Genomic DNA, 26,905 nt, shown 5'->3' with positions numbered 1-26,905 from the left:
TGGCAGTGATGTGGGCCAGATGTAAAGCCACAAACTGGAAGAAGACAGAGAGGCAGAGCCATGCTTGATTTCTGTTTGAATCCAAGGCTGCGGCTATGGGAGGAAAAAGACCCTTTCGGGGTGTTGATGCTGTGAACCCCTCCATTGTAGACTCAGGTTGTATATATGTGTAAATAAACCATATATCCTAAAGACACCAGGGTCTCCGCTGTGCCACATTCCAAATATAAACATGGACTCTGGGTAATGTGCCCGGAATCTCACATTAGAGAAGCTTGCTTGCTCAAAAATAAAATCAGTTTTGCTTCAAGTCTGTTTGGCACTGTGACCGAAATGCCACGTGTGAAATCCCTCTCCATACCCGAGAGGCACAGAAAATGGCTTAAAATGTGGCTTATGAAAACAAACCAGACGAGCACCATGCAGGCATGTCCCAAGAGGCAATCTGGTCCCCTTCCTGGGGGCATTTTCAGGTGTGAAATTGTACAGTGAGTTTCAGTAAGCTCTGCATGCACTGGATGAGGCAGCTGCAATCCTGCACACTTACCTGGAGTTAAGACTGCTTCTATGTCGGCGTCCTTCAGCACCGCTGAGCCGCTTCTCTTCGGCACTCAGCTGAAAGTGGGATGAAAAAAGGTGATCCTCAGAATGCTTCCTATCGGCTAAGATCCTTTTGTAATGTTTACTCAAAGGTCTGCCCTATTAAGCAAAGGCCTCTTCCAGTGTTAAGAAAAATCTTCCTACTTGCAATCTCGGCCTGTTTTATTGCTTCCTGCTGAGTGAGGCTGGGGGATTATGGGTGAACTGCTTAAAATCCTTTGAACAGCTTGTCTTAATTTGCCCCTATTGTCCGTTTCTGGGGGAGTTAATTATATTTGTGTGGATATATAGTAATTTTAGCATATGTGCTGCCAGAGCACAAATATTATACACATACATATTATATACAGCCGTACTTTGGAAGCCGAATGCCTTGGCTCCCAAACAAACCGGCTCCCGAACGACTGAAACCTGGAAGTGAGTGTTCCGGTTTCCAAATGATTTTTGGAAGCCGGACATCTGGCGCAACTTCCGATTGGCTGCAAGACGCTCCTGCAGCCAATCGGAAGCAGCACTTTGTTTTTTCATACGGTTCCAGGAGTTGAATGGACTACCAGAACACATTCTGTTTGATGGTACCACTGTATATATTTCTGTATATTTTTCACTGTATATTTTTCAGTCACAGCTCACTGGAACTCACCTGCAGCACCTCTCAGGTGGGTGCCATTGCCATTCTAAGAGAACAAGGGAGAAGTTCCTGTTGAGCTCCAGCACCTCTCTTTTTTTAGAAAAATGGCACTAGCTAGCTACACATGCGCCTGTTCAATGAGACATTAGAGATTCCCCCCACGGCCCCACCCCTTCTATTATGTGAATGGGGTGGTTTTTAATGAGGAACTGAAAACGGAAGAGACACATCATTGAAATGAGCGCCCTGAATATTCGCCTTTCGAAGGGTGGCACGTGAACCGCGTTTAGCCCCATGCGCGAAAATAGCATCTTTACAAAACCGGAACCGGTCAGACATTTGGAGGCGAGCCAGGATTCGGGAAATCGTTGCAAAGGCGGAAACTCACGACATTGGGAAGGCGGGGCTACAAGGTGGCTGCTGACCTTTCTCTTCTGTTTGGCGGCTGCCAAAAAGGAGTGGGAGGGGGGGGTAAAAAAAAATAAGGGAGGGGAATAACTTTCATTTCAGGGAACCCCTAGAGCAAAGGCCACATCCCACTCTCACCCTAATTGTCCCACCCAACAAGCCGTTCCTCCTCTGTATATATTGTTGTTGTTGTTTAGCCGTTTAGTCGTGTCCGACTCTTCGTGACCCCATGTATATACCGGTATATATATATATATTACTCGATACTAAAGCTTCCGCCCCGCCCCGCCCCCCAATTTGATAAACTCTACTCCCAAGGTAAAGCCATTTGGACGACGGCCTTGCAACAAGCTCCTAGTACATTTTACTATGAAACCGTCGGGTCCAGTTAAGTTCTACAGGGCTTGCTCCAACCGTAGGCGTACTTACTCACGAGGAAGCCCCGTTGCACTCAATGAAAAACTGACTTCCAGGTACACAGAGTCAGGACCCGGCTGCCGCCGGGCGCAACCTCCCTGCTGGTTTCCATCGCGCATTCGCTCCGAAGCAAATCCCACCCGGCTCTACCGGTACGCTGCCCCGCTCTCCCAAGCACGCGTGCTTCCGGCGGAGGAGGGCTGCGGCCGCGCAGTGCGATCCGCGTCCTCCTAGTCCTACACACGTTCATTGGCAAGCCAGCGTTGAGTGGGGCTGCCCCCGCTTTCTATTAAAAACCGGCCTGTGAAATTCAGGAACGGATTTGTCCAGTGCCCAATTGCCAAGAGCTCATTTCGCCCCCATGCATTTTATGACGGCTCCTGCTTTTTTTAATATATAAAAAAGTGCAACAAGGAGGAGGCGTGACGGAAGCTAAATTTGGGGGGGGGGCTTTGTTTTTTAGATTGAGTTTTTTTTCCCTCCCATAACTGGAGCACTTGCTTTGTCCCCGCGCGTCCCGTATTGATAGTTTTGTCTTGTATTCCAGGTCTTCTCTCTCTCTCTCTCCCCGTCTGCCAAGTTAGGGGTCCTCTCCAAATGCGTGTCTGAAAGGTCATGTATTTAAGCTCTGGGTAGCCAAGGACAGGCAGATTTATAAATCCATGTGTATGTTTGTGTGACAAATTCCAGAGGCTGGTTTTGTTAGGCTGCAATTATGGGCGTAGCCAGGATTTTTGGGGGGTGGTGGTGGCAGGCTTTATGTTAGGGGGAGGCAGAACCGAGTTATCTGCGACGCAGTTGGTCAGTTAGTTAAGTATTATTATTTATTTACTTGATGGAGGGGCCAGCTGCCCCCCCTGGCTCGCCCATGAATGCAATGGATTTGCTCTGAAGTCACTTCGGCACCAGATTTTTTTTAAAAAAATCGTCCCTGTCCTGTATTTTGCAGAACAAAGGTGGCAAGGCAACCCTACCGGGGCCTCACGGCATACTTGCACCGGTGCACTGACGTTGTAGGCGGGCCAGCGGCGTTGCAAGGCTGCGCTCCCTGCCTGCCCCTCTTTTCCCACTGGGGGCAAAGGCCGCGGCGCTGCTCCCCTCCTCTCCCCTCCCCTGGCAGCCCAAGCAAGCCCCACCCTGCTCCGTGGCAACGCTGCGAATTGCTCCGGCGCGCGGTGCGGGGGAGCCTCTCGCGTCCTTGGGCGTGTAGTATTTTGGGTTCGGAGGCGTCTATTTTTAGCCCCATTGATGGCTGGGATTCCGACGACGTCAACGGAGCCCGGCGTTGACGTCACGGAGGCTCCTTCCAGGCCGGGGCGGGGAGGCGGGGTTTGCAGAAAGTAAAGCGGCGCACGGATGGAGAGCGAGCAGCCGGGGCGAGCGCGTAGGGGGCGGAGGAGACGTGGGTCAGGGACCGATCGAGTGGGTGGGGGGCGGGCTGGGGGCTCGGCATGGCTCCGGAGGCCGCGGCCCAGATCCCAACACCGGACTGCCCGCCCTGGGAGGAAGAGCGCGGAGAGCGGGGGAAGCAGGGGTGGAAATGGAGGACCGCCAGCGGCAGCCAGGTGAGATGTGGGGGAAGAGGCGCGTTGGTGGCGGGGAAGATCAATTTTACTTTCTCTCTCGGAAGCATAGGAGCCAACTCCTAGGGGCTGAGGTCCCTTCGGCCCTCCCCGTAATAAAATATTTGAGGGGGCCACCTCCCCCAATAAGTTGATGGGCATTGATATTCAAATAGTGTGCGTGTGAAGCCCCATGTGATCGATTATGTTCAAGTTGGCACCATGGGCGTATCTAGGGGGGCGGGGGGCAGCTGCCCCTCTCCTAAATCAAGTAGATACCGGTACATAAAGTACTTAACTAACCGAGCAATTGCCGCGCAGGTAGCTTGGTTCTGCTCCCCCAACATAAACCCTGTCCCCCCCCCCCCAACATAAATCCTGGCTACCCTATGGGTGGCAGCCCTACTTGGAAGCCAAAGCTTGCCTACATAGAAGTAAATCCCACTGTGTCCGGTGGGGTTTACTTCTAGGTACAGTACCTGCAATGGCATTTTAGAAAACCTACATAAAGACTGGTTTAGTTTATCATAGTTCAGGGGTCAGCAAACTTTTTCAGCAGGGGGGCTGGTCCACTGTCCCTCAGACCTTGTGGGGGGCCGGACTATATTTTTTGGGAGGGTGAACGAATTCCTATGCCCCACAAATAACCCAGAGATGCATTTTAAATAAAAGGACACATTCTACTCATGTAAAAACATGCTGATTCCTGCACCGTCCCCGGGCTGGATTTAGAAGGCGATTGGGCTGCATCCGGCCCCCAGGCCTTAGTTTGGGGACCCCTGGTAGTTTTTAATCTCTCTGGATTCTACTGAGGGTTCTCCTGTATAAAGCTGTCATTCTTTCCTACAGTGAGCAGGTATTCTTATAGGGCAGCTCAACCGTTCTCACTTGAACAACAATATATGGGCTATTAGAAGGGTTCTGGTCTGGCCAGCTGACTACTTCTGTGTCATTTTTCTTTCTCCTTGGAGTTGGCAAAGGCCAGGCTAGTTCTGGTCTTGCCTTTCTACAAGATTGTTCCAATTAAGCGGGGGGGGGGGGAATGTTTCCCCTCCCATTCCAGTAAGTGAGCTGAATTGCAAATTTAGATACTTTCAGTCAGTGTAGATCTCTTTCATGCAGTTTGGCACTCTGTATCCCACCTTGGCATAACAAAACACAACCCCCCTTCTGGAGCTGGGCACATATATTGGAGTGGCCTGCATACTCTGCATTCCACTGAATACTGTAGTAGTTTGGGTGTCTAGACTTGTGTTTGGAGTGAAATGAAGATTGTTGCTAATTTTGTTTGCATAATGGAAATATCCTGGCCTACTACAGATTTTGTACTGGTGAGTGTGCTTCTTGACTGAGGAGTGATCACTCTCAAATTACATATGCATAGGAGCGAACCTAACACTTCAGTATGTTTACAGTACTTGAAAGTAGGTCCCACTGAGTTCAGTAGCATATACAGTATGCCAAAGCATTCATGTTTAGGATTGAAGCCCTTGAACATCACTGTACCTGTACTGTATATGATGAAGGGGGGGGATATTTGCTTCGCTGGCAAATGAAGTTTTTGTTGTTGTTGCCTCTTCCTCTTGCTAGACAAGAGTCTCAGTGCTGATTGCTACATGGACAGCCTAACAAAGCCTTGACAATGCTTCAGAGTACATACATACCCATTCCTTTTTTAAAAAAACTCAATGTGGTTGTCCCCAGCAGGATAAACGATTTTGTTCTATATTTTTCCTCTGTCATATAGATTTCCTTGAGAATTAAGTTGGACTGCATGTGTTTGTTTGCGTATCTGTAATCACACTGGCTATACACGAAATGTGGTTTTTCTCACAGAATAAATTTAGTTATTTAAAAAAACAACGACCAAGCCCCCAGTACTTGCTGATGCGAAGTTAAGCCAGAAATTATATGAGTACAGTCGTGTGTGTGTGTGTGTGTGTGTGTGTTGGGCAGTGGGCATTTAGTATTTAGTGTAGCTCCTTCCTGTGGAAATGCTGTCTGAACTCCCTTTGTTAATTGGTTAACTTTTAGCTGCCTTGGATATTTTTTATCCAAGGTGGGGCGTAAGTTTAAGAAATAAACAACCCAAATACTGCCTCTTGCCACTTGATGCAAGTACACACTGCCCTAGATAAGGGCTTCAGAACGTTAAGAGATTCATAAAACAATCTGCAGCTCCTCCTCTCTCTGCGCGTTTCTCCCTTTCTCTTTCTTTTCCTCTCTCACAGCCTCTCACCTTTTTGAATCTCGCTGAAGCACTGACGAAGGCCTAGAGAGCACACCTTTTGACTGGATAGGATAGTGACTTGGCTCAGAGCAAGTGTTGTTAGTGATGTGCTGCTGGGTGTCAGATGTGCACACAACCCCTTTGGGCGGCTTGTGTAAAATACCTTGATCTGGCTGCCCCAATGCCCACGCTGTGGCTGGCCCTTCCTGTTGCATGCTTCCTTTTGGTAGGGCCCAGGGATTGCAGATCTGTGGGCTTATAGATGTTGCTAAACTCCAGTTCCCATCAGCTCCAGCCAGGATAGTCCATGGTTGGGGAGGATGGGGGTTGTAGTCCAATAGGTCTTTGATCCTTGCCCATAGGTCTTGAAAATGCAACTTCAGTTACTTAGGTTCTTAGTCCGCTTTGCATCTTGAATGTCTGGTAGTACCTGACCTCCTTGGTTGCGATGGAATTCAGATGAAAGCATTGTCTTTTCATTTGGTTAAAGGTAAAGGTAAAGGGACCCCTGACCATTAGGTCCAGTCGTGACCGACTCTGGGGTTGCGCGCTCATCTCGCATTATTGGCCGAGGGAGCCGGCGTATAGCTTCCAGGTCATGTGGCCAGCATGACAAAGCCGCTTCTGGCAAACCAGAGCAGCACATGGAAACGCCGTTTACCTTCCCGCTGTAGTGGTTCCTATTTATCTACTTGCATTTTGACGTGCTTTCGAACTGCTAGGTTGGCAGGAGCTGGGACCAAGCAACGGGAGCTCACCCCATCACAGGGATTCGAACCACCGACCTTCTGATCAGCAAGCCCTAGGCTCAGTGGTTTAACCACAGCGCCACCTGGGCCATTTGGTTAGGGTTGCCATATTTCAAAAAGTGAAAATCCAGACACAAAAGTTGAGATCTTTTTTTTGACAAAGTTGTTGAGGTTTTCCCATATATGTCCAGGCAATTCCAGACGCATAGCAGCCCTACATTTGGTGTTTTGGTGCAGATAGAAATGAAAGGTGTTGGCATACAGCCAGGCAGCCTCTGTACTCTGCTCAATCAAGGGAGTCATTGTGTGCATGACAATTCCGTTTGCACAACTCCAAGTAGGAATTTGGGCCTCGTGATTGATTTGGCACCCCTGGGTAATCGACTCAAGTAGCATTGTTTCAGATCACACAAACACACACCAATTGTTGATCATGTTCAACATTCCTCCGATGAAAATAGGGATGTCCTGTTCCATAATAATAATAACGATGGTGATAATAATAATGATTTTATTAGTTATACCCCACCCATCTGACTGGGCTGCCCCAGCCACTCTGGGCATCTTCCAAGATACATAAAAGCATAATAAAACATTAAACAAACTTCCCTGTACAGGGCTGACTTCAGATGTCTTCTAAAGGTTGTGCAGTTATTCATCTCCTTGTCTTGGGAGGTTGCATAATTCCATACCCTCTGGTGAAAATAGGGACGTCCTAAGGGAAAAGCGGGATATTCTGGGATCAAATCAGGGACTGGGAGTGCGCCATAATGTATGTACTTGGAATTCAGGCTTTTAATGTGATTTGAGTTTGGTCAGTTTGAGACCAGCAGCGCTTTTGGTGGGCGCTGAAAAGTGTGTGCACCAGGGAAACGCTGCAAAGTTTGGCCTTCAGTTCTGGCGAAACGAGCTCTTTCATAACTATGCTAAAACAGACACCAGCCAGCCATGCTGGGACTCCATATAGTGCTTTCCCCAGCTTTGGCTAGAAAGTGACGTTTTTAGGAGGTCAACTAAGGATGGGAAGGGAAAGATTCCTGGTTTAGAAGGGATTCCCCACATGGCCTATATATGGCTCTTGGCGTGTTCTTCCAAGACCTGCTGACGCGAGCCGCTGCCTGTCCAGCTGCTGACGTCCAGCGGTGGGTGGGACACCCCTTACGCTTTCTCTGACGCCGCTGTGGGCTTGGCTTCCTCTGAAACACAAACATGCGTGCGTTCAGCGCTCTGCCTGCCAAACCCCACTAAGCAGTTCCCGGCCCGGCCCCTGATGATTGAAACCAGCTGTGGGCTGCTGCCCTCCGCCACCGCCGCTGGCCGCCTGCCAGATGGCTCCTCTTGGCCAAGGTGTTCGCTACACCTGCAGGTTTGCTTCAGATGAAAGAGGGAGAGGGAGAGGGAAGAGAGCGAGGAACGCCAGTCCAGCTCCCGTGTGATCAAAGGCAACACTCCTTTCAGACAGCAAATAACTTCACCTATGGAACTTTCTGTTACTGGTGAGTCACACTTCGAAGCAAGGATTCCTTTTGCCTGGAGGGCGGAGCGGGGGAACCCAGGAACTATTTGTGGCTGCAAGCCTTCTGAGCGAAATAAGACCGGTGCTCTTTAGATAGAAGGGCTGAGTTTTTGCCTGGAAAGGAGCTGATGATTTTTACTGAGCTGCAATTTTATTTTTTATTGTGAGTCACGGGTGGTTTTGCAAAGAGAAACTGCCTAAAGTGGTTCAGCCAATTAAAATGAGCTGCGGGGAGTGTGCAGGAGAACTATTTACCCTGGAATAAATCATTATGCTAACTGGTTTTTTATCCACCGCAGCGGTATTAAAAGGTCCATTCTCCACTCTGCCAAGGGATGTCCAAGGAGCAAGGGTGTTAGTTTGGGTCTCTGGTGGTGGCTGCTCTGACACTAATCTGAGATAAAGGTAAAGGGACCCCTGACCATTAGGTCCAGTCGTGACCGACTCTGGGGTTGCGCGCTCATCTCGCATTATTGGCCGAGGGAGCCGGCATATAGCTTCCAGGTCATGTGGCCAGCATGACAAAGCCGCTTCTGGCAAACCAGAGCAGCACATGGAAACGCCGTTTACCTTCCAACTGTAGTGGTACCTATTTATCTACTTGCATTTTGACGTGCTTTCGAACTGCTAGGTTGGCAGGAGCTGGGACCAAGCATCGGGAGCTCACCCCATCACAGGGATTCGAACCGCCGACCTTCTGATCAGCAAGCCCTAGGCTCAGTGGTTTAACCCACAGCGCCACCTGGGTCCCTCAATCTGAGATAGGAGGTGCTTAAAGGAGGGGTGAGGAACTTGCAGCTCTCCAAATGTTGTTGGACTACAGTTCCCATGATCCCTGACCATCTGGCCAGGGCTGATTGGAGTTGGAATCCACCAGCAATCCGGATATCAACATTAGACTGTGAGAATATCCCTCCCACCCACCCTTCAACCAGACCTGAGCAAATAGGAAAGATCAACAGTTTAGCCGCCCTGATTATGTGAGAGGGGGTGGGTACAATTACGGCGAAGGATGTATGGTTTCCTAAACACAAGACGCCTTTATTGCAAATCCGCGCTCTTCCTCTTAACGGTGTTGCTTTTCTTGGAAGTTCTCTCCAGAACCCAGTTTGACATGTTCGTACACTTTGTCCTCTACCTGTGTTCCTGTGCCAGGAAAGATGCATGTACTTTCTGCCAATCAAAATGCTTACGGCAGGACTCCCTGGATGCATGTCCTGCAGGTGTACATTGCCTAGGGGAAGGGAACTTCCTGAACAATACAGAAGTCATTTGGGGTCAGGACGCTTAGGAGAAGGCCTCTCTTCTTTAGTTTTTCCTTCTGTAGAAGCGGAGAGAGCTACCTCCTGCTTCTCCCCAGACAGGTTAAAGAGGCTCCTCTCCCTCAATGACGGGCCACAAAGTTTCCCTGTGAGCACAGAACCGCTAACGTCAAAATAATTTTGCTTCCTGGAGAGACTTTACCAGAGTTTTGTCATGAATCGGTGGAAGCAGTGGGTAGGGCAATTCAAGATTCACTGACCTTGATTGGATCTCATAGACATACAGGCCCAGTGACTGATCAGAGAGAGAAAGTTAGGTAAACCACAATTGCTGAAACTAGTAACTAAGCACATCACAAACGTGTACTAACCTACAAGGGAGAAGCGCTGGGTGCCACCTGTAAAAAAACCAGGATACAGGTAGATTCCTCCTCAGATAACGCAAGCCTAAAATCTAGGGTCCAGCTATTTTGCTTAACTTGCCGGCGTTAATTTATTTATCACATTTGTATCCCAACTTTCTTCCAAGGGCCTTGGGGTGGCAAATGAAGGATGTACTCGGTGCATCCTAAAAACCAGCCTTGCAAAGTAGGCCAAGCTGAAAGACCATGATGGGCCCGAGATTGTGAAGTCTGCTTTGTTGCTGAACGGGGTTCCGACCCTGGCTGCCCCAGGCTGCCCCGAGTCCTTACAGTGTTCCTGAGACACCCCTTGCCCACAGGACTTTTGTATCGTCAAATCTGCCTGCTACGCCTGCCTTGAGGAAGCAGAAGGCCTAGGGCCTCAGCTTGTTTAGTTACCCACTTTGAGATCTTCAACAGAGAGGCACCACCTACAATCCTGGGAATGACTTCCCTCCTTAGAAGTTTCTGTACCCTCTCAAATATCCTGCAATACCAGCCAGGAACTCCGAGCCTCTTGCAACATTCTTGTCTAGAACACTCAGTAGCAGGCTAGGAGGACTTTGTACCTTTCGCTAATCCGGTTTGCACCTGGGGCACAATCTTCCTCTTCCCAGCTGTTCTCTCCAGTCCCAAAGCACAATGCGCAATATCGGATCGCGCCTAGTCAGGGTTTCTGTAAAATGAGATGCCACTAGACAGAGCCGAACGCCGGGGACCTTGTTCTGCCTGGGGACAGAGTAGCTTTTGTGTGTTAGAATCCAGCAAATGCACTGTGCATCTCCATCTCGGAGTGTGGGCAGCCGGCAGATTTCGAATGCTGCCTGGCTGCCCTGCACAAAGGGTGGCAATGGATCTGACTCCCTTCCGACTGTTTCTTCATCTGCTGTGTCTCGGGGGGGGGGGGTGGAACGCGTAGCACAGCCCATCAATGGCAGAGGGGGAAACTGGTGAGACGGTGGTGGTAGTAATGAGAATTCACCCAACCTCCGACTACCCATTCACAGTGATCCTCTGCAAAAAAATAATAATAATTGCCAGATGAGGACATAAGCAGCCAGTAACGAGGTCTATATTGTAAAAGATCCATTTGGCAGACTTAAGAATCAATCCAAATCCCGCCTCATAAGGGGGAACATTTATGAAATTTTCTATAATGTTGCCGCACAGTTTGATACCTCTCTATATTCTTTGTATGGAAGTTCATACAAGGATTTGGGGGCCACTGCGAAAAGGCCCTGCGGCTGCCACATCTTTTCCCCCTCCCCCTCCCCTTTCGGACAATGATACCCCGAAGTCTCTAAAGGGTGTGTGTAAGTGAGAGAGAGGGACACAGACACCTCCTAGAAAAGACATCTGGTACGGAAACACTTTTAATAACTCAGCAAGCGGCTTGCTACCCTGCCTGGAACCCAGTTCCAAGCTCTGAAGTCTGGCGCGTAAGTTGGGAACACTCTGAAACGCAAGGGTTGCCTTGGGAACATACCCCGAGAACCAGGCTCGCAAGCCATCTTTTCTTTAGAACCAGACTGTGCCGGAACAGTTTGCGTAGCTGATCTATCTTCTAGGGGATGACTTGGATTCAGTTGGCAGTACATGGTGTTGCTGGGTGTTAAAGCAGGGTCCAACTTGGCAGCAGATGTACAGTTGGCTGCTTGTCTGATGGGTAAAAAAATAAAATAAAAAGTCGCGTTTTGTTGCACTAGAACCATAACAACAAGAGTTTGGGTTGGTTTCCCCCCCCTTCCCTGTAACTAGCATGAGTTTGGAACTAAACTATTTGCAAATCAATTCCTATCAGAGATTATGGGAGTTGTAAGATCTGTAGGGCTACGAGTTCCTGATCTCTGACTTAGTATCCACCAGTGATCAAGTTGTGCACTGATCTTTTTTTGGGGGGGGGAAGGTTGCGATTACAAAGACTTCTCCCTCCTCCTCGCCAGTGTCTTTTTAAATTATTGAGCCAGGGATGGTGTTTCTTCCTTATTTATATATATATTAATAGTGATATAAACGGAATTTTGTCCTCTTCAATAGTGATATCCACTCTCAGAGTGCTGATCCTTCTGTAACCGACACCGGCGTAAGGTACCGGCAGGCTTTGTGGAAATACAAAAGATTTGCAAAAGTACAAGAAATATTTGGGAGGGTGGGGGAGTCTTTAAAATGCTCAGAGCAACCATAGAGAACCAATCACATGGAATACTGATTGACTGCTGGGGAAAGTTGAAAACTGGATGGGTAGTAGCAGAGAAGAAGCTACGAACATGAGTTTGACCAAACTGCGGGAGGCAGTGGAAGACAGGAGTGCCTGGCGTGCTTTGGTCCATGGGGCCACGAAGATTCGGACACGACTAAACGACTAAACAACAACAACAGTGGCAGAGAAAGGGAATAGAATACCTGGAATCCTGAAAATGGGCTTGTTCCGCCCTGCAACATTGCTTTATATATGCCAAACGTACTTGATTAATTCAGGCTTCCCTACCTAGAAGGTTCTAACTTCTAGACCAGGTTGGTTTTCATCATCCTATCTGCCTTCTGAATTTCGAATTACATAATTACTGTTTAACGCGTTTGGTAAAGAGTGGAAACCCAGTGTGCGGCGTTTTCCATGTGCACATAGCAGGTTCCTTGCTTGATGGTTTTAGAGATTATTTTGGGTGTAGGAGAGGCACAAAGGCTTTATTAGAAGCACAGAGAGATCTGAGTAGGTTTTCCCCTGGTCCCCACCCCCAGTGGCAAGCCACATTTCCATGCTTTCAAGAGAAGGGCTTGCCTCGCTCTTAGACATACATCAATACGGCTGCAGACCTCAAACCACTTCGAAGTGCCCTTAAATTGTTTCACAGTGGAACTTTCCATTGAATTAATGTGAGGACTGGTTGTCTACATATACATGCCTTTCGAATAGCTTTCTTAGCTCCTCTTTGAGGTCTCCTGCCTGGCAGTCTGGTTTTTGCCTTTCTTTGGGTGCTCCTCTCATTTTCTCCTCTTCTTCTAGAGTAGCCATCAACTACATTTTTTACTGGCCAGCTGAAAGCAACAGAATGATTTCGGACTATTTCAAGAAATGTTATAGTTTGATGAGTTTGCGGGCAGGATTTGAAGCACGAGCAAAGAAAGAATTAGGACTTTATGTAATATTGTTCGGACATAAGAGATAGAAAAAAAGGGGGAGGAAACAAAATCATCATGGGAAATGGGATGGGAAGTTGACAAAATAATAATAATAATAATAATAATAATAATAATAATAATAATGTATTGGAGTATATGTAGATTTTTTACGGAAAGTTAATATTTTATTTTATTTTTTAATAATAATAATAATAATAATAATTTATTCATACCCCGCCCATCTGGCTGGGTTTCCCCAGCCACTCTGGGCGGCTTCCAACAGAAAAATAAAACACAGTAATCTATTAAACATTAAAAGCCTCCCTGAACAGGGCTGCCTTCAGATGTCTTCTAAAAGTCTGGTAGTTGTTTTCCTCTTTGACATCTGTTGGAAGGGCGTTCCACAGGGCAGGCGCCACCACCGAGAAGGCCCTCTGCCTAGTTCCCTGCAACTTGGCTTCTCGCAACGAGGGAACCGCCAGAAGGCCCTCGGTGCTGGACCTCAGTGTCCGGGCAGAATGGTGGAGGTGGAGTCGCTCCTTCAGGTATACTGGACCGAGGCCATTTAGGCCATTTAAAGATTCCTTCCCAATCATTTCCAAATTCATTGGTCACATTGGACGTCTCTCATTCTCCCAAGGAGTTCAAGATGCCATGGAGGAGGTTATTCTATTTTTTATTCTTAGGAAAAACCTGTGAGGGAGACCAGGCTGAGGAAATCAGTGACTAAGAAGAGTTGGGGGGGGGGCAAGCTCTTTTTATGCTCAGAGTCCAGTCCTGGATTCATGATTCTTCCCCCAAAAAAATATTGAAATCACAATGTTCTATGGGGAACCTGATACAGAGAAATTGAGCCCCTCTGAGGACAGAGATCAGAGATTGAGAAGTCATAGTCCTCCAGATGTTGCTATACTCGGTCATCCCTGGCCAAGGTTGATGAGAGTTGGTACTAACAACAGCTGGGGGATGTCAGGTTCCCATCCCTGAGCTAGGTCATCTTCAGATTTCCAGTAGTGCCAGGATTCTCTGACTTGGATTTTAGTAGTATCCCTCTATAATCTATTTACCAACCCAACATTTTTAAAACAAACCAACAAGGCACCGTTGGTTTTAATTCCTGAAAATTTAGGGTTTGTCCACCGTCCATCCCCCCAAAAAACCCAGCATTCGAGAGTGCCGGGGTAACCAACCAATTGACAATGACATTCCTCTCCACGGCAGCTGCTCTGGGATTCCCGCCAAGGCTTCAGCCCAAACATGCAAGAAAAACGCATCTTGTTACGCAGTCGGTCTTAACAAGCGCGAGGCCTTTAAGCAAACCCAGAGGCGGCTGAGGCTAAAAATATTTTTAACAATAGGAAAATGCATCAATCTTTCCGGCTGCCGAGTTATCGGGCGTCTTTTATGCTTGGCCTACAAAATTCCACTTGGAGGTTGCAGCCCCTGATATATCGCCAAGTTGGAGAATTGGGGGGGGGCGGGGAGAGGGAGGAGACCAGGCAGAGGAAAAACTCCTTCGGCCCAGGGCTGACTTTGTTTTCGTGACACGAAACTCCCGGCAAAGTGGCTGGAGCCTTTGGGGTTTGACCTCTGGGGCAAGGATCTTTAAGGCAACGCTTTATAAACACATTACACACAGCCTGATCTTACAGGCATGCTTACTTAACAGGACGCCCCGCTGAGTTCAGTAGGGGTCCTGAGGGTGGCAACACGAGAACAGGCCTTTTCTGCAGTGGCTCCCCATTTGTGGAATGCTCTCCCCAGGGAGCTTTGGCTGGCACCTTCATTATACCCCTTTAGGTGCCAGGCAAAAAACATTCCTCTTTAACTAGGCCTTGGGCTGATGGACATCCAATGCCCTTTGAAAATGTGTTGGGGAGGGGATTACTGGGTTGTTTTTGTTTTTACTATTTATGTTTTTATATTGTCCTGAGACCTGCGGGTATAGGGTGATGTACAAAGATAATAATATAACAATAATAATAACAATAATAATAAATAATAATGTTAGCTCTACAGCCTTTGCATTGGCTATATCAGGCATGTCCAACAGGTAAATCATGATCTACTAATAGATCACTGGACGTCTGTGGTAGATCACTGGCTCCCCCCAAAGAAGCTCAGCAACTTTGGCTCCCCTAAAAAAAGCTCTACATCTTTGCCCTGAAGCCCCCAAAACAGGGCTTTCCTTCCTAAAAAAAAGCTCAACTTTGACCTGAACCCCCTAAAACATGGATGGCTTTCCTTCCTAAAAAAAAAGCTCAACAACCTTGACCTGAACCCCCCAAAAGGGGGTAGATCACTGCCAGTTTTTAACTCTGCGAGTAGATCGCAGTCTCTTGGAAGTTGGCCACCCCTGGGCTATATGATTAGGGACCTGCTCGCAACTACTTTGCCCTCACAGTAGTCCTTGCCATGCAGTATTATTCTGTGACCTTTAAAAGAAAAGGAGAGATTGGCTTCTAGGGGGGGAAAGGCCATATTTTATTGAATTGCCTTTTTTTTGGCACTGCTTTTTAAGAGGCAGATTCCCCTTAGTTCTGCTGCAGGTTAACATAAGAGCAGAAGAGTTGCCCCGGGTGTCACCACTGAGGGGGGGTGACAAAATGTCACGTGCCACTCACTGCGGGGCCTGCAGTGCGCCCAAGCCACGCATCTCTCCTGGGTGTGACACAGTGGCTTGGGCGCCCACAGGCTCCACGCTGCCCCAAACGGTCCGCCCACCGCCTCCCCCTCAGCCCTAGGGCAGCTGAGTGGGAGGAGGCAGGCAGACCCCTCAGAGGCCCCGCAGAGCATCCTGCCCTGGCTGGTCCCGCCCTGTGGGCAGTTGGCCCTGCCCCTGGGCACAGGGCATGCGCACCGCCCCAGGCACCCGATCAGCTTCCTTCCTCCGCTGCTGTCTGTATAGCCACCGCAGCTTTATCAAGTAATGCCTGGCACATTGTGAAGTGATGTTTCTCCCCACCCCCGTTCCTTTCCTTGTGAATAAGCAACTCAGAAGATTTTAGCTTTGCAAGAGCCCTGCAGCAGAGATACTGACATACCCTGTGCTACTCACTTACCTTTCTTGAACCTGTACTATTCTCAAGTAGATTTAAGCCCAGGAATCTAGTCCACAGCATCTTCTGCGTTCTGACAAAGCAGAGAGGTTGTATTCTGTGAAGGCCTACTTAGAGCAGACCCACTGAAGTCAATGAACGCACGTTGGTCATGATTATTAACTTAAGTGGAAAACCTTCCAGGTGTCCCTATTTTCCAGGGACAGTCCCGGATTTACAGAAGCGGCCCTGGTTCCTGATTTCATCCTGGAATATCCCGCTTTTCCTTAGGGTCCCCCTATTTTCTCTGGATAAATGTTGGAGGGTACAGAGTTGTGCGACCCCCGGAGCCAAGGAGATAATTGATATTGAAATTGAAATACTTTATTGTCACTTGTACAACTTGTATACAGTGAGGTTACACAAGCACCCCCACTCAGCTCTCTTAGTCTTAATTCCCCTCATTTACTGATGCACACCCACCAAACCCGAAAGTCAGTTGCCCTGTTCTGGTTACAGGTAGGTAGCCGTGTTGGTCTGGGTCGAAGTAAAATAAAAAAAAATTCCTTCAGTAGCACCTTAAAGACCAACTAAGTTTTTATTTTGGTATGAGCTTTCGTGTGCATGCACACTTCTTCAGATACAGTGAAATACCGTAGGAGTCCCCAGGCACTTATGTAGAGAAGGGGTGGGGAGGGGAGGGTAGGGGGTATCACTCAGAAGGGTGGTGGAAGTGGGTGATTGACTGACTGATAGCTGTTGATGACCGAAAACGACTGCAAATGGTTTTGCATGAAAAAGCAAGGGTTGAGATTGCTGAAGATCGCTTATCATGTATAATGAGATAAGAATCCGACATGATAAGCGATCTTCAGCAATCTCAACCCTTGCTTTTTCATGCAAAACCATTTGCAGTCGTTTTCGGTCATCAACAGCTATCAGTCAGTCAATCACCCACTTCCACCACCCTTCTGAGTGATACCCCCTCCCCTCCCCTCCCCACCCCTTCTCTACGTAAGTGCCTGGGGACTCCTACGGTATTTCACTGTATCTGAAGAAGTGTGCATGCACACGAAAGCTCATACCAAAATAAAAACTTAGTTGGTCTTTAAGTTGCCCTGTTGTTATCTTTTCATTCAGCAGCCCAACAACCCACAGATAGAAGCTGTTCTTTACCCTGTTGGTGCGACTAATCATGCTTCTATATCTCCTGCCCGAGGGCAGGAGATCACAAAGTGCCGGCCAGGGTGTGAATCATCCCTAAATTTTTTCCTCACTCTCCTGAGGCAACGGTCTTCTGCGATGTCATCCAGCGGATTCACGGGACAGCCCATAATATCCTATCCGTTGATGTCAAGCCAGCGTACCACACCGTGATGCAGTATGAAAGGACAGTTTCTATTGTGGACCGGTAGAAGGAGATCATCAAATGTTGATTGGCATCGTTCTTTCGCAATACTCTAAGGCAGTGTTTCTCAACCAGTGTGCCTCCAGATGTTTTGGGACTACAACTCCCATCATCCCTAGCTAGCAAGACCAGTGGTCAGGAATGATGGGAGTTGTAGTCCCAAAACATCTGGAGGCACACTGGTTGAGAAACACTGCTCTAAGGAAATGGAGTCTCTGATGGGCTTTCTTGACCACCTGGGTTGTATTTATTTTCCAAGTAAAGTCTTCACTGAGATAAACTAGGAATTTAAAGGAAGAGACTCTCTCAACACAGCCCCCCCCAATGTACAGCAGGGCTAATTCTCCTCTCTTCCTCTGGAAGTCCAACACCATCTCCTTTGTCTTGCTGATATGAAGGTGCAAGTTGTTCCCTAGGCACCATGAAGATATTTTTTGGAGCTCCCTTCTATACGCTGATTCGTCTCCACCTGTTATTAAATCTATTGTGGTGGTGTCACCTGCAAACGATAAGTAACTCTACCATCTTTAGAAGACATCTGGAGGCAGCCCTGTTTAGGGAAGTTTTTTAAAAATAAAATAATGTTTTTTGTTTTTATATATGTTGGAAGCTGCCCATAGTGGCTGGGGCAACCCAGTCAGATGGGTGGGGTATAAATAATAAAATTATTGTCGTCGTCATCATCATTATGGAGCATTAGCACAGCTGTAGTAGGTCAAAGAAAGTAGGGTAGAGATTGAGAACCCTCATTTGGGACTTAAAACAAGCAGTGGGGAGCCATAGAGGCAAATCTGCCCAAATACTGGCCTCTTACTGGCAAAGGACCACAAGATCCCGCACTGAGGATAATATGCTTTTCAGCTAGTCAGAGTTAACTGTAGCACCCTCTGATTTCTTGTGCTGCCTGTTCATGGCAAAATCCAGGACTGGGAATGAACCTGAATGAAATCCATTAATCCCACTAGAGCCAAACCTGGAAAAATCTTCACACATGTTTGTTGGCTTTCTCTTATGACTCTTGGTTATCACAACCCAATAGAATAGGCTATGCAAACTATGAAAGGAAAAGAAAAGAGAAAGGGGGAGGGAGTGTAGATTAAAGTCTTGATTGCTCCAATGACTTGTCTCCCAGGTTATCTTACCTGAACTATAGCCTGGAAATTTTTGTGGACAGTTTAGGACTAGCAGTAGCGCCTAATGGGTACTTTGACTCTTTTGATCTGAGGAGGATGTGATGGTGGAGGCTAAAGTTTCTGAATTTGTTTGTTTGTTTGGCGCTTTTCAGGCAGACGTCCCAAAGCGGTTTCCGTAAGGTTCTTGCAAAAAATAAACATTGATATTTTTTTTAAAACCTAAAAAAAACTTAGACTGGAACAGACAACATCTTTATTTAACAAAAGCTGTTACCGCTTCTCCTCACTGCAAGACTGTTCATTGTTGCATTTTATCTGATATTACTGATCTTCATATATAATAGATTGAGGTTTTATTGTGTTAAGTTCTAGCTTGTGGAGATGTGAAGGTGGGGGAGGGGAATTGGCAGGGACTGTATTGCCCCCCCTCCCCATTTTTCTTATTTCCACGCCCCCTGTTTGTTTCTAAAAAATACAGGAGGGAGTAGTTCCTCTCCCCCCATTTTTTCAGAGTTTTACCAGAACTTGCCTTAAAAGCTGGGGTGGGGGTGGGGGTGGGGGTTTGGCATGCTGTTAATGTCTTGTAAACAAAATTGCAGAGAGCAAAATCAGGATTTGGAAAGGGGCTGCTGGGAAGGAAGAGCGAAAGAGGCTTCTCTGAGGTTGTGGAGGCGGCCGGGGATGACTGCCAGCGCCTTGTTTGCGGCAGAGTTGCAGGCTCTGAGGAACCAGCGGAATACTTCTTTAAAAATTATTTATGGTTGGGGCATGCAAGGAAAGCCACCCAGAGCCAGCAACAGGTGCACAGGGGCACGTGCAGAAAGCTTGACCTAGTTTTTGGGACTCCTGAGTCACCCTTGTCTCTAGTTTCCCTTGTTTGATTGAGCAAACCATGCGCAGGGCGGGGCGGGGGGCTTCCACCAGGCTCTTTCCCAAAACAGAGCCAGCCAACCAGAGGTGGTGATAAAGGGCAAATGTTTGATGCAAGTCGGCAGGGCTCTGCTCTCATCTTTACACTAATTTCCTTAGCCTAATTTATTATCCACTTTGGAGATCTAGTGAGCTTCAAGCTTCAGATTCGCTGCAGCTTTTATTTTTATTTTTTTGCCAGCACCAGTGTTATAAATGTGCAGAGTATGGTTTGCTTGGTTGTTGTTGTTGTTGTTATTATTATTATTATTATTATTATTATTATTATTATTTCTAACTTTTTAGTGCTGCCAGTAGTACTGTACTGAACATTTGTGAATAATAAATATCCTGCCCCTAGTTGGGTTGTGTGTGAGAGAAGTAAGGACATGTACTACAAAGGATGTGTGCATCAACCAAAAAACACAGTATATAGTTGATATGGGTGCATAATATTTTTAGAAAACTTGTTTTAATTGACGGATATGAATATTATTCTTGGTTAAATGAATTGAAACTCTTGATTTTTAACATTTCTTCAATCGGGTTGTGGGCTTAGTGGTCGTGCATTTTCAGAGCATGGGGGAAAAATATTTAAAATATTTTTTAAAATCTTATGTAATTGTTTAATTTTATAACCAAGCTAACCCCCGCCCCGCCCAAAGGCCTTTGGTTCCCAGGCCATCTCTCAACAATACAGTAGCCAGACCTGCTTAGCTTCAGCTCAGTCATGTGTCTTTTAAAACCATGCCCCAGGGGCCAATTAATTGCATTGCAAGAAGGCAAAAACCTGGAAAACATCCCAGCCTTGGTTAAATGGGGTTAGAAAAGTGAAAGTCATGCCCTCACGGAAATTGACTTTCACCATAGGATTGCAATTTTTGTTTATTTCCCTGTAGTGGGCCTTTCACTGCAGCATGGAATGCAGAAATTATGTTTTCCCATCTCCAGGCCAAGAAAGTGGAGAGGCGGGGTCTCGTCTAAATTCACTGTGTGCTGTTATTGAAGACGGAGGGACACAACACCTGCAAACAAAACAACACTCAAAATGTTGCAAACCAAATTCTGCCTATTTTTAAAGTTCGCATTATCCCCAAAAGCTGGCTCCTGGGAGGAAGCAGCAGCTCTTTGTAATCATGGTGGTGTCGTGGCTTTTGCAACGATCAGAGCAGAGAGCATCGCCCCCCCCCGCGTGCCGCTTGGTACCGTTCCGCTCCCTCTCGGTTGGCATCTTCTCTAAATCAAGTCTCGGGGCGTTTCGCCGGCCCCTGCTCCCAGAAAAGGGGAGGAGCCGCTGCTTCGGTCGTCGACTATAGGAGGGGAGGGGCCCTGGAAGTACAGACGCGAGATGAGTTTAGGGTTGTCCTGAGAACCTCGTGGCTGGCAGGGAGGACGGAGGGAGGGGTGCAACCACCGCCCGGCGGGGAGGGGGCTGCCGGCGTGTCCGCAGCGCTGCGAGAGCTGCCTAAGCCGCGGTTCCGAGCGCTGCTGGGCGAGGAGCGGGGGAGCTCGCCTTGCAAGAACGCTCTCACCTCTTGCATCCCCGGTCTTTTTTTTATTTTGCCGTCGCCCCTTCATTTCCGTTCCCTGGATCCTCCTGTTCCCCCTTTTGGTTTTTCCTATGACACTTTCTCTCTCTTTCTCTCGTCTCCCCGGCTTAGGGAAAGGCTCTATTTTTAGCCGGGGGCAGCTCGTTCTATTTTTAGATCAAACAATTCCAAGGCGTGCGTCAATGGAACCCCGCGTGCGTCACCCGCGCAGACATTCCAACCCCTCCCCTCGCTCCGCGGGCGCCGGAACATTCCGCCCCTTTTTGCCTTGTATGGTGAAGGCTGCAGCCGGGCGCGTGCGTCAGAGGATCCCCCCTCCTTCCCTGCCCACCCCTCCGCCTGTGCGTCACAGAGAGCTTAAGAGAATCTCCTGGCCACGGGCTGGTGAGCCCCAGTGGCTTACTCGGCGTCTAGACGGCGTGCAACTCGCTCTCTCTCGCATTCGCGCTCTCTCGCATCTCTGGGCTGGAGCAGCGCGGCCGCGGACGAGGAGGAAGGGAATCGCTGCCGCCGCCACTCGATGCAAGTTTGACTTTTTGGGGGGGGGAGGGGGAGAAGGCTCCCCCACCACAAAAAAGAACCCATTTTGAAAAGAAAAGAAAAAAGTGGAAGGAACTGCAGCAAAACGATCTCTGAGCTGACTTGGGTACGTGGATTTTCTTTAAAAAACTGCTTCCCCCCCCCAATGCGCAGAAAGTGCTTAAGATGCGCGCCCGAGGGTTGACTTTTTAGCAGATGTTGGAGGGGTGGGTTGCATAGGGAGGGATGCGGGATGCATTTGTTTTGGAAGGCGGAAAAGAGCGCTGTAGTACTCGGATTGCAGCGCGTTGTGCCCGGGTGCTGGGGCGGTGATATCTTTGGGTTGGGGAAGCTTCTACTCCGGAAAGTTTTTTTCCTACAAATTGGGAAGGAAGGGAAGGCTAGGTGCAGACACTGCTTAATGTATGCATTCTAAATCCAGGACTTGAGGCGCAGTGGACCTTGCATATCTAACTCGTTTATCTTCGTGCATCTTAGGGGGTGAACAGAACTCGGTCCTTAGATTTGAGCCGCAGTAAACCCCACGGAGTTTCTCATGATTGGCTTCTAAGTAGGTGTGTCTAGGCTTGCAGCGTTCGAAAAGTTGCTCTAAGGTGGAGTGAGTGTGTGTTACCAGGATCTGCCCGGCTGCTCATTTTCATAGAGCAAACATTAAACCTGACGTTAAGTTGGCAGCTTCTGAGAGCTGTCCCGCATATGGCTACTAGGTATAATTGACTCAGAGGACATTGTTAACTGAGTGGGATAGAAGTGACGCAAGCAAATATTAAAATAAAATAAACGTAGGAGAATTATTTCTGAATTTCAATAAATCTGCAAAAAAAATGATGATGATCCAATGAGGAAGGTGTGAAATGATGTATTGGGGCATGTTTTTCTCTCCCCCCCCCATGGTATGTATTGAAGGAGATGTTGGCTTTTTGTACTTTGAAAGTGGAAAAGTGCAAGAGGATTGGCTTTGGGGGGGGGAGGTGGACTGGGTTTGGGCTAAGGAAACTACAGTATAATGATGCACTTGTTTCAAATGGCAGTGTTCAGAGCCCACATTTGCATTTTAAAGGATGAAGTTGCAGTAACCTGAGCTTGTGGGAGTTTTGGCAGGTGTGTGCTGGTGAGTTTTAAGTGGTGGCTTTTACTTTATATATGTATATTTAAACCTCGATCGATTGTGACAGCCGTGTAGTCTGCCGGGGGGGGGGGAGGGATCTTTTGGGGCAAAAGTTTAATGGTGTCTGATTTGGAAGGAAAGCGAGTTTGCAATACTCAAAGGCAACCTGGTGGGTGGTTGATAGCCAAAAATACAATGTGCAGCCCGCCTCAGTGGGCTCTGAATAATGAAGACTGTTCCCTTGCAAGGTTTTATTGCAAGGCTGGTAGCATGGTTTGGTTTTTAAATACTCCGTATTTTGGAGAGAGGGAAATAAACAAGGAGTTCAGTCTTGGTTGAGGTAGCCACTGATTTGTTAGGCACCTGCAGCTCTCCAGTGAGGCAGAAGTTTGCTTTATCAGGCTGGATGTGCCCAGCCCCCAGTACAGGTTTCTCCATGACTTCAAATTTATTTCCTTATTCTGAGGCCACTGAGGAAGAGCTGTTTGTGCCAGATTCTTGTCTGTGTGAGGTAAAGCCTTTGCAGAGTATCCCCGGGGATATTTGATCCTAATTGGGTTGGAGAAGTTTTTGTTGCAGTGCATAAAGCCAAATTGCTGGTCCTGTCCTTGTTTCCTGAACGCAGAAATCCCTCTTCGGGATGGAAAGGGGGGGGGACTGTTTACGTGCAAAGTGTGCAGAGGGAAGATTTGGAAGCACTCTCTTATCTGTCTAATTTTTTCCCCCTGCTTCTCAAAAGAGATGCTCTTCTTTCAATAATAATAATAATAGTAAGTTTTGATTTGCAAAGCCGCTTGCTGTCAGCACAGGTGCTGAGGAGCGTAAATCAGGGAGGGCTCCTCCACCGTGGCCTCTTTCATGTGGCTTCTTAGGGGCTTGCAGTTCCTGGCATGCTCTGAGCAACAGGTGCAGCATCAAGTTCGAGCACCTGGCAGCCTGTTTTTTTCACAGCTCCCCGGGTCTCCTCCTGTTTCTAAGTTGGTGCGCTAGACTTCAAAGGCTGAGGAGCCAGCTCACTGCGGGTTTCATTTTTTTGTCATGGTTCCAAAGTCATCTCGGGCACCTTCTTTTCCGGGCCACATCAACTTTCTGCACGTAAGATGGAGAAAACATGAAAAACCTTAGGTGCATGAATCAGTTTAAGCTACCAGCTGCAAATTATATAATGGGGGATTTAATCATAGTTTAATATGAGCTGTGGAAGTGGTGTTCAATAACGAGGATGCCATCCCGAAGTTGTCTACTTGGTCAGAAGTCCCTTTGGATTCAGGGGTAAAGATGCATGCAACCCCAGTTACAAAAGGGACCTGCTACTTTCATTGCATCTCATCCAAATACCTTCCCATTAAGAGAAATTGCTGTTGGTAGGCTAAAGCAAGTGGCAAATTGCCTGACAATCAGAACTGGGGGAAATCCCAGGTGGCTGATCTGGACTTCTTGAAATCTGATGTTGACAGCTCAATAACTTTGTGTTTGGTTTCTAATTATTGGAAGCTTGTGTGTGTGTGTGTTGTGTTGTGTGTGTGTCCTGTTGACAGCATGGAGTACAGAGTTGATTGCCGTGTCCACGTCTTCAGAAGTCTTTCAGGCGTAGCTTTCCTCATCATACCATCCATGTAACTGTATGAAGCTTCACCTGTTAGATTTCTGCCTTCTGCATAGCTGTTAAAGGCATGGGGAGGGGGAGTGTGTGGCCACCATCTGTAATACCACTAGATAGTTGTACACCTGGGATGGACTCAACCTGCACCCGCCTCCTTCAGGTGGGCTTGAGCACAAGCAATGATTTCCAACAATTATCGCTGGAACGTCTTGGCCAATAAACAGTGAGGGTTTTCCCCCTAGAGTGGGACGATAACCTCACCCATATGTTCCAAACCGACAGTAAAAAAAATGCATTCATTGTTCCAAGCCCCCTTGATATCTGTAAGCCACCTCAGCTTTAAAACATGCAGGAGCATCAGCAGCTACTCTTTTCGGTTCCAAAGTTAGGAACCCTTCCATGGTTAATTTGCACCAACGTAATCATGTGCAGAGACAGCGATCCATCGTTACTGTTTTGGCTTTCCGGCAGGGGGTGCTCTTGAGCAGTCTGGTCTGTAAATGCAGGGAATATTTTAAGCAAGGAGCTAGTGGGTTGTATTGTTAGTGCCCAGTTGATTTCTCTAAATAAGAGGTATGAAATCTTTGGCCCCCTCCATACACTAGCCAGCATACAGCATTCAGATTTTCTGACCACTGTTGGGGACAGTTTGCTGGGCTTGAGCGATGATCTGTCTAACCCAGAACAACTACACCAATGTAGTTGGTTGTTTGTTTTTTTAAAGGCATCAATCCTCAGTCAGCTAACTCTGGAATAACTCCACTGAGACTAATGAGATTTATCCAGATGTGCTTCAAGGTAGTTTATGCTTCCTGGTGTCTGTCTTTCTCTGAAACAAGGAATGTGGAGGCGCGGCACCTGAATGCCCAAGCTGTGAAATGCAAGAGAGGCCAACTTGTACCAAGATATGTCCGTCTGCAAAAAAAATTTAAAAAGCAAGCAAGCCCACGAATGTACAAGAGGTAGCCATGCCTCCGTTGCTTGTTTGCGATGTGTCACAGAAGCCATTTGTGTTTGAGAAAACAAGAAGGCTCTGAAAAGGGCTGGCTGAGCTGGGGAGGTGAATGCGTTGTTATGGAAAGACTGCACCCATTAACTGTTCTTGGACGGCTGGGGAGGGCTATGTGGAAGAAGCCGTACACAGAGTGCCGTTGCACACAGGCAAAGCAAGCTGCTAGCATTTGGAGCCTCTGTTGGAGGCAACTGTGCAACTTACAGAGCCCCCGTTGGATGCTGTGAGTCCCTTAGTGCAACACACAAATGGCCGGTTTTTCCCACAGTTCAGTTGGCTGGTCCCTGAGGCTTTGGGGGAAGAGTTTTGGTCCAGCGTTTGCAAGAACACAAAAGGTGTTTTTTTTCTGCAGCATCCCAAAGAGCAAGGTGAAATCCTGCTTTGGGAAAGAGTTGCAGAACCTCTGCTGGTGTATCCAAGCTTCTCTGTAAAAACATAAAAGGTAGAACCCCTGAAATTAATGAACCTAATGCAGCCATGCACGTTCATTTACATAGGTCTGCTCTGAGTGCAACTTAGCTGAATGCAACCCTATGTCTTGGCAGCAGGATAGACATAAAGAAGGTTGTGAGAATAGTCTTCACTGTTAAAACCCATGACTACCTACCCCGCGTCATGCTGGTAACGGTCATAAAGGGGATGAACTGTGGGTGTGGTATTACTGGCATGTTTTGCGTGCCACCTGGCCAGGAAACCCCTTGCTGGCCTGCTTTTCTGCCTTGAGCAAAAATCATAGAGTAGCATCGAGCATGTCACCTGCTCAGCATTTATACACCAACACTCTTGGAAGGCACGGCTATGGTGGCTGGTTGGAAGGGCTGCTAGAGAATCCAGAGAATCTCCTGTGCTACCTTTCGAAAGCTCTTCATACATAGTAGATGGTAAGGAAACGTATGAAATCCCTACAGGAGGCAAGTGTGGAGCTGTGGGATTCCTTTAGAGTCTTAGGGGCAGGGCAGGAGTTGCAGGGAGTATTTCCTGACCCCTGACTTCCTGACTTGTCCAAGTTTAATGTGTTTTCAGAGCATTCTCAATGATGCGTTCCCTTTTCCTAGACCTGTGACGGCTGCTTGTCTCACCTAAGTAGATCAACCTCTGGACCTGGGGTAGCCAAGGTGTACTAACTTCTTGGTGGTGTTAAACACCAGCAACGCCGGCAGCCAGCAAAGGCAAGGGTCAGGCATGATGGGAATTGCAGTCCAGCAACGTTAGGAGGGGACCACATTGCCTGGGATATGAAAAAGTGCCCCAGGCCTCCTTCAGTCTATAGATAGAAATATCAATAGAAAGTTAGCATTATCTGTCACACCATTCGACTGCTGCTCTCACCTTGCAGCCTTCTTTCCCCGTTCCTCCTTTTGCTAAGAGGCCCCCTTGTTTGAGAAGCCCCAGTGGTATTGGCTGTCATCTTTGCCATCCCAGCCACAATCCCTGAGATTTGATCTCCAGCGAGTGTAATGGAACTATCTCGATTTGTACTACCAAGGGAGATGGCCCTCTTGCATTTGCAGACGTCAGGCCGTCCTCTGGGGGGGAAGAGAGCTAATAAATACTATGTCACAAGGAAGAGCCCAGGGTAGCATCTGTTGCTGTGTTAGAGCACTGTAAATCCTAACAAGCTTTAACAATTAAGTACCAGGGTTCTATTTTTAGGGCAGCAGAATAGCGAGCCTATGGGGCAGCAAGGAAGCGGGGAGTGTGGCAGCAC

General features: G+C 47.8%; 1 protein-coding gene and 1 long non-coding RNA gene across 4 annotated transcripts in view; one reads left to right on the top strand and one right to left on the bottom strand.

Annotated features, from left to right (window-relative positions):
• Positions 1–2,294, bottom strand: part of LOC118079317 (uncharacterized) — a 47,759-nt gene extending 45,465 nt beyond the window's left edge. The window contains exons 1-2 of the long non-coding RNA XR_009557220.2: positions 2,069–2,294; positions 548–615 (exon numbers count right to left, since the gene is read on the bottom strand). This is a non-coding gene — a long non-coding RNA (uncharacterized LOC118079317). The remainder of the gene's footprint in view (positions 1–547; positions 616–2,068) is intronic.
• Positions 2,295–3,468: 1,174 nt separating this feature from the next.
• The window catches only part of NR4A1 (nuclear receptor subfamily 4 group A member 1), a 38,661-nt gene continuing 15,224 nt past the window's right edge, over positions 3,469–26,905 (top strand). Inside the window, exon 1 of one of the 3 annotated variants that reach the window (XM_060272031.2) lies at positions 3,469–3,621. In XM_060272031.2, the coding sequence (XP_060128014.1) occupies positions 3,597–3,621 (25 nt within the window). In that variant the 5' untranslated portion in view covers positions 3,469–3,596. Of the gene's footprint in view, positions 3,622–7,702; positions 8,094–19,968; positions 21,581–26,905 lie in introns of those variants that run through there. The other 2 variants (XM_088662938.1, XM_035103454.3) reach the window with 2 other exon arrangements.

Source organism: Zootoca vivipara, chromosome 2, assembly GCF_965207765.1.
Source record: "Zootoca vivipara chromosome 2, rZooViv2.hap1.1, whole genome shotgun sequence".
NCBI lineage: Eukaryota > Metazoa > Chordata > Lepidosauria > Squamata > Lacertidae > Zootoca > Zootoca vivipara.
The sequence above is the reverse complement of the archived record's forward strand: the minus strand, read 5'-3'. Positions and strand labels throughout refer to the sequence as shown.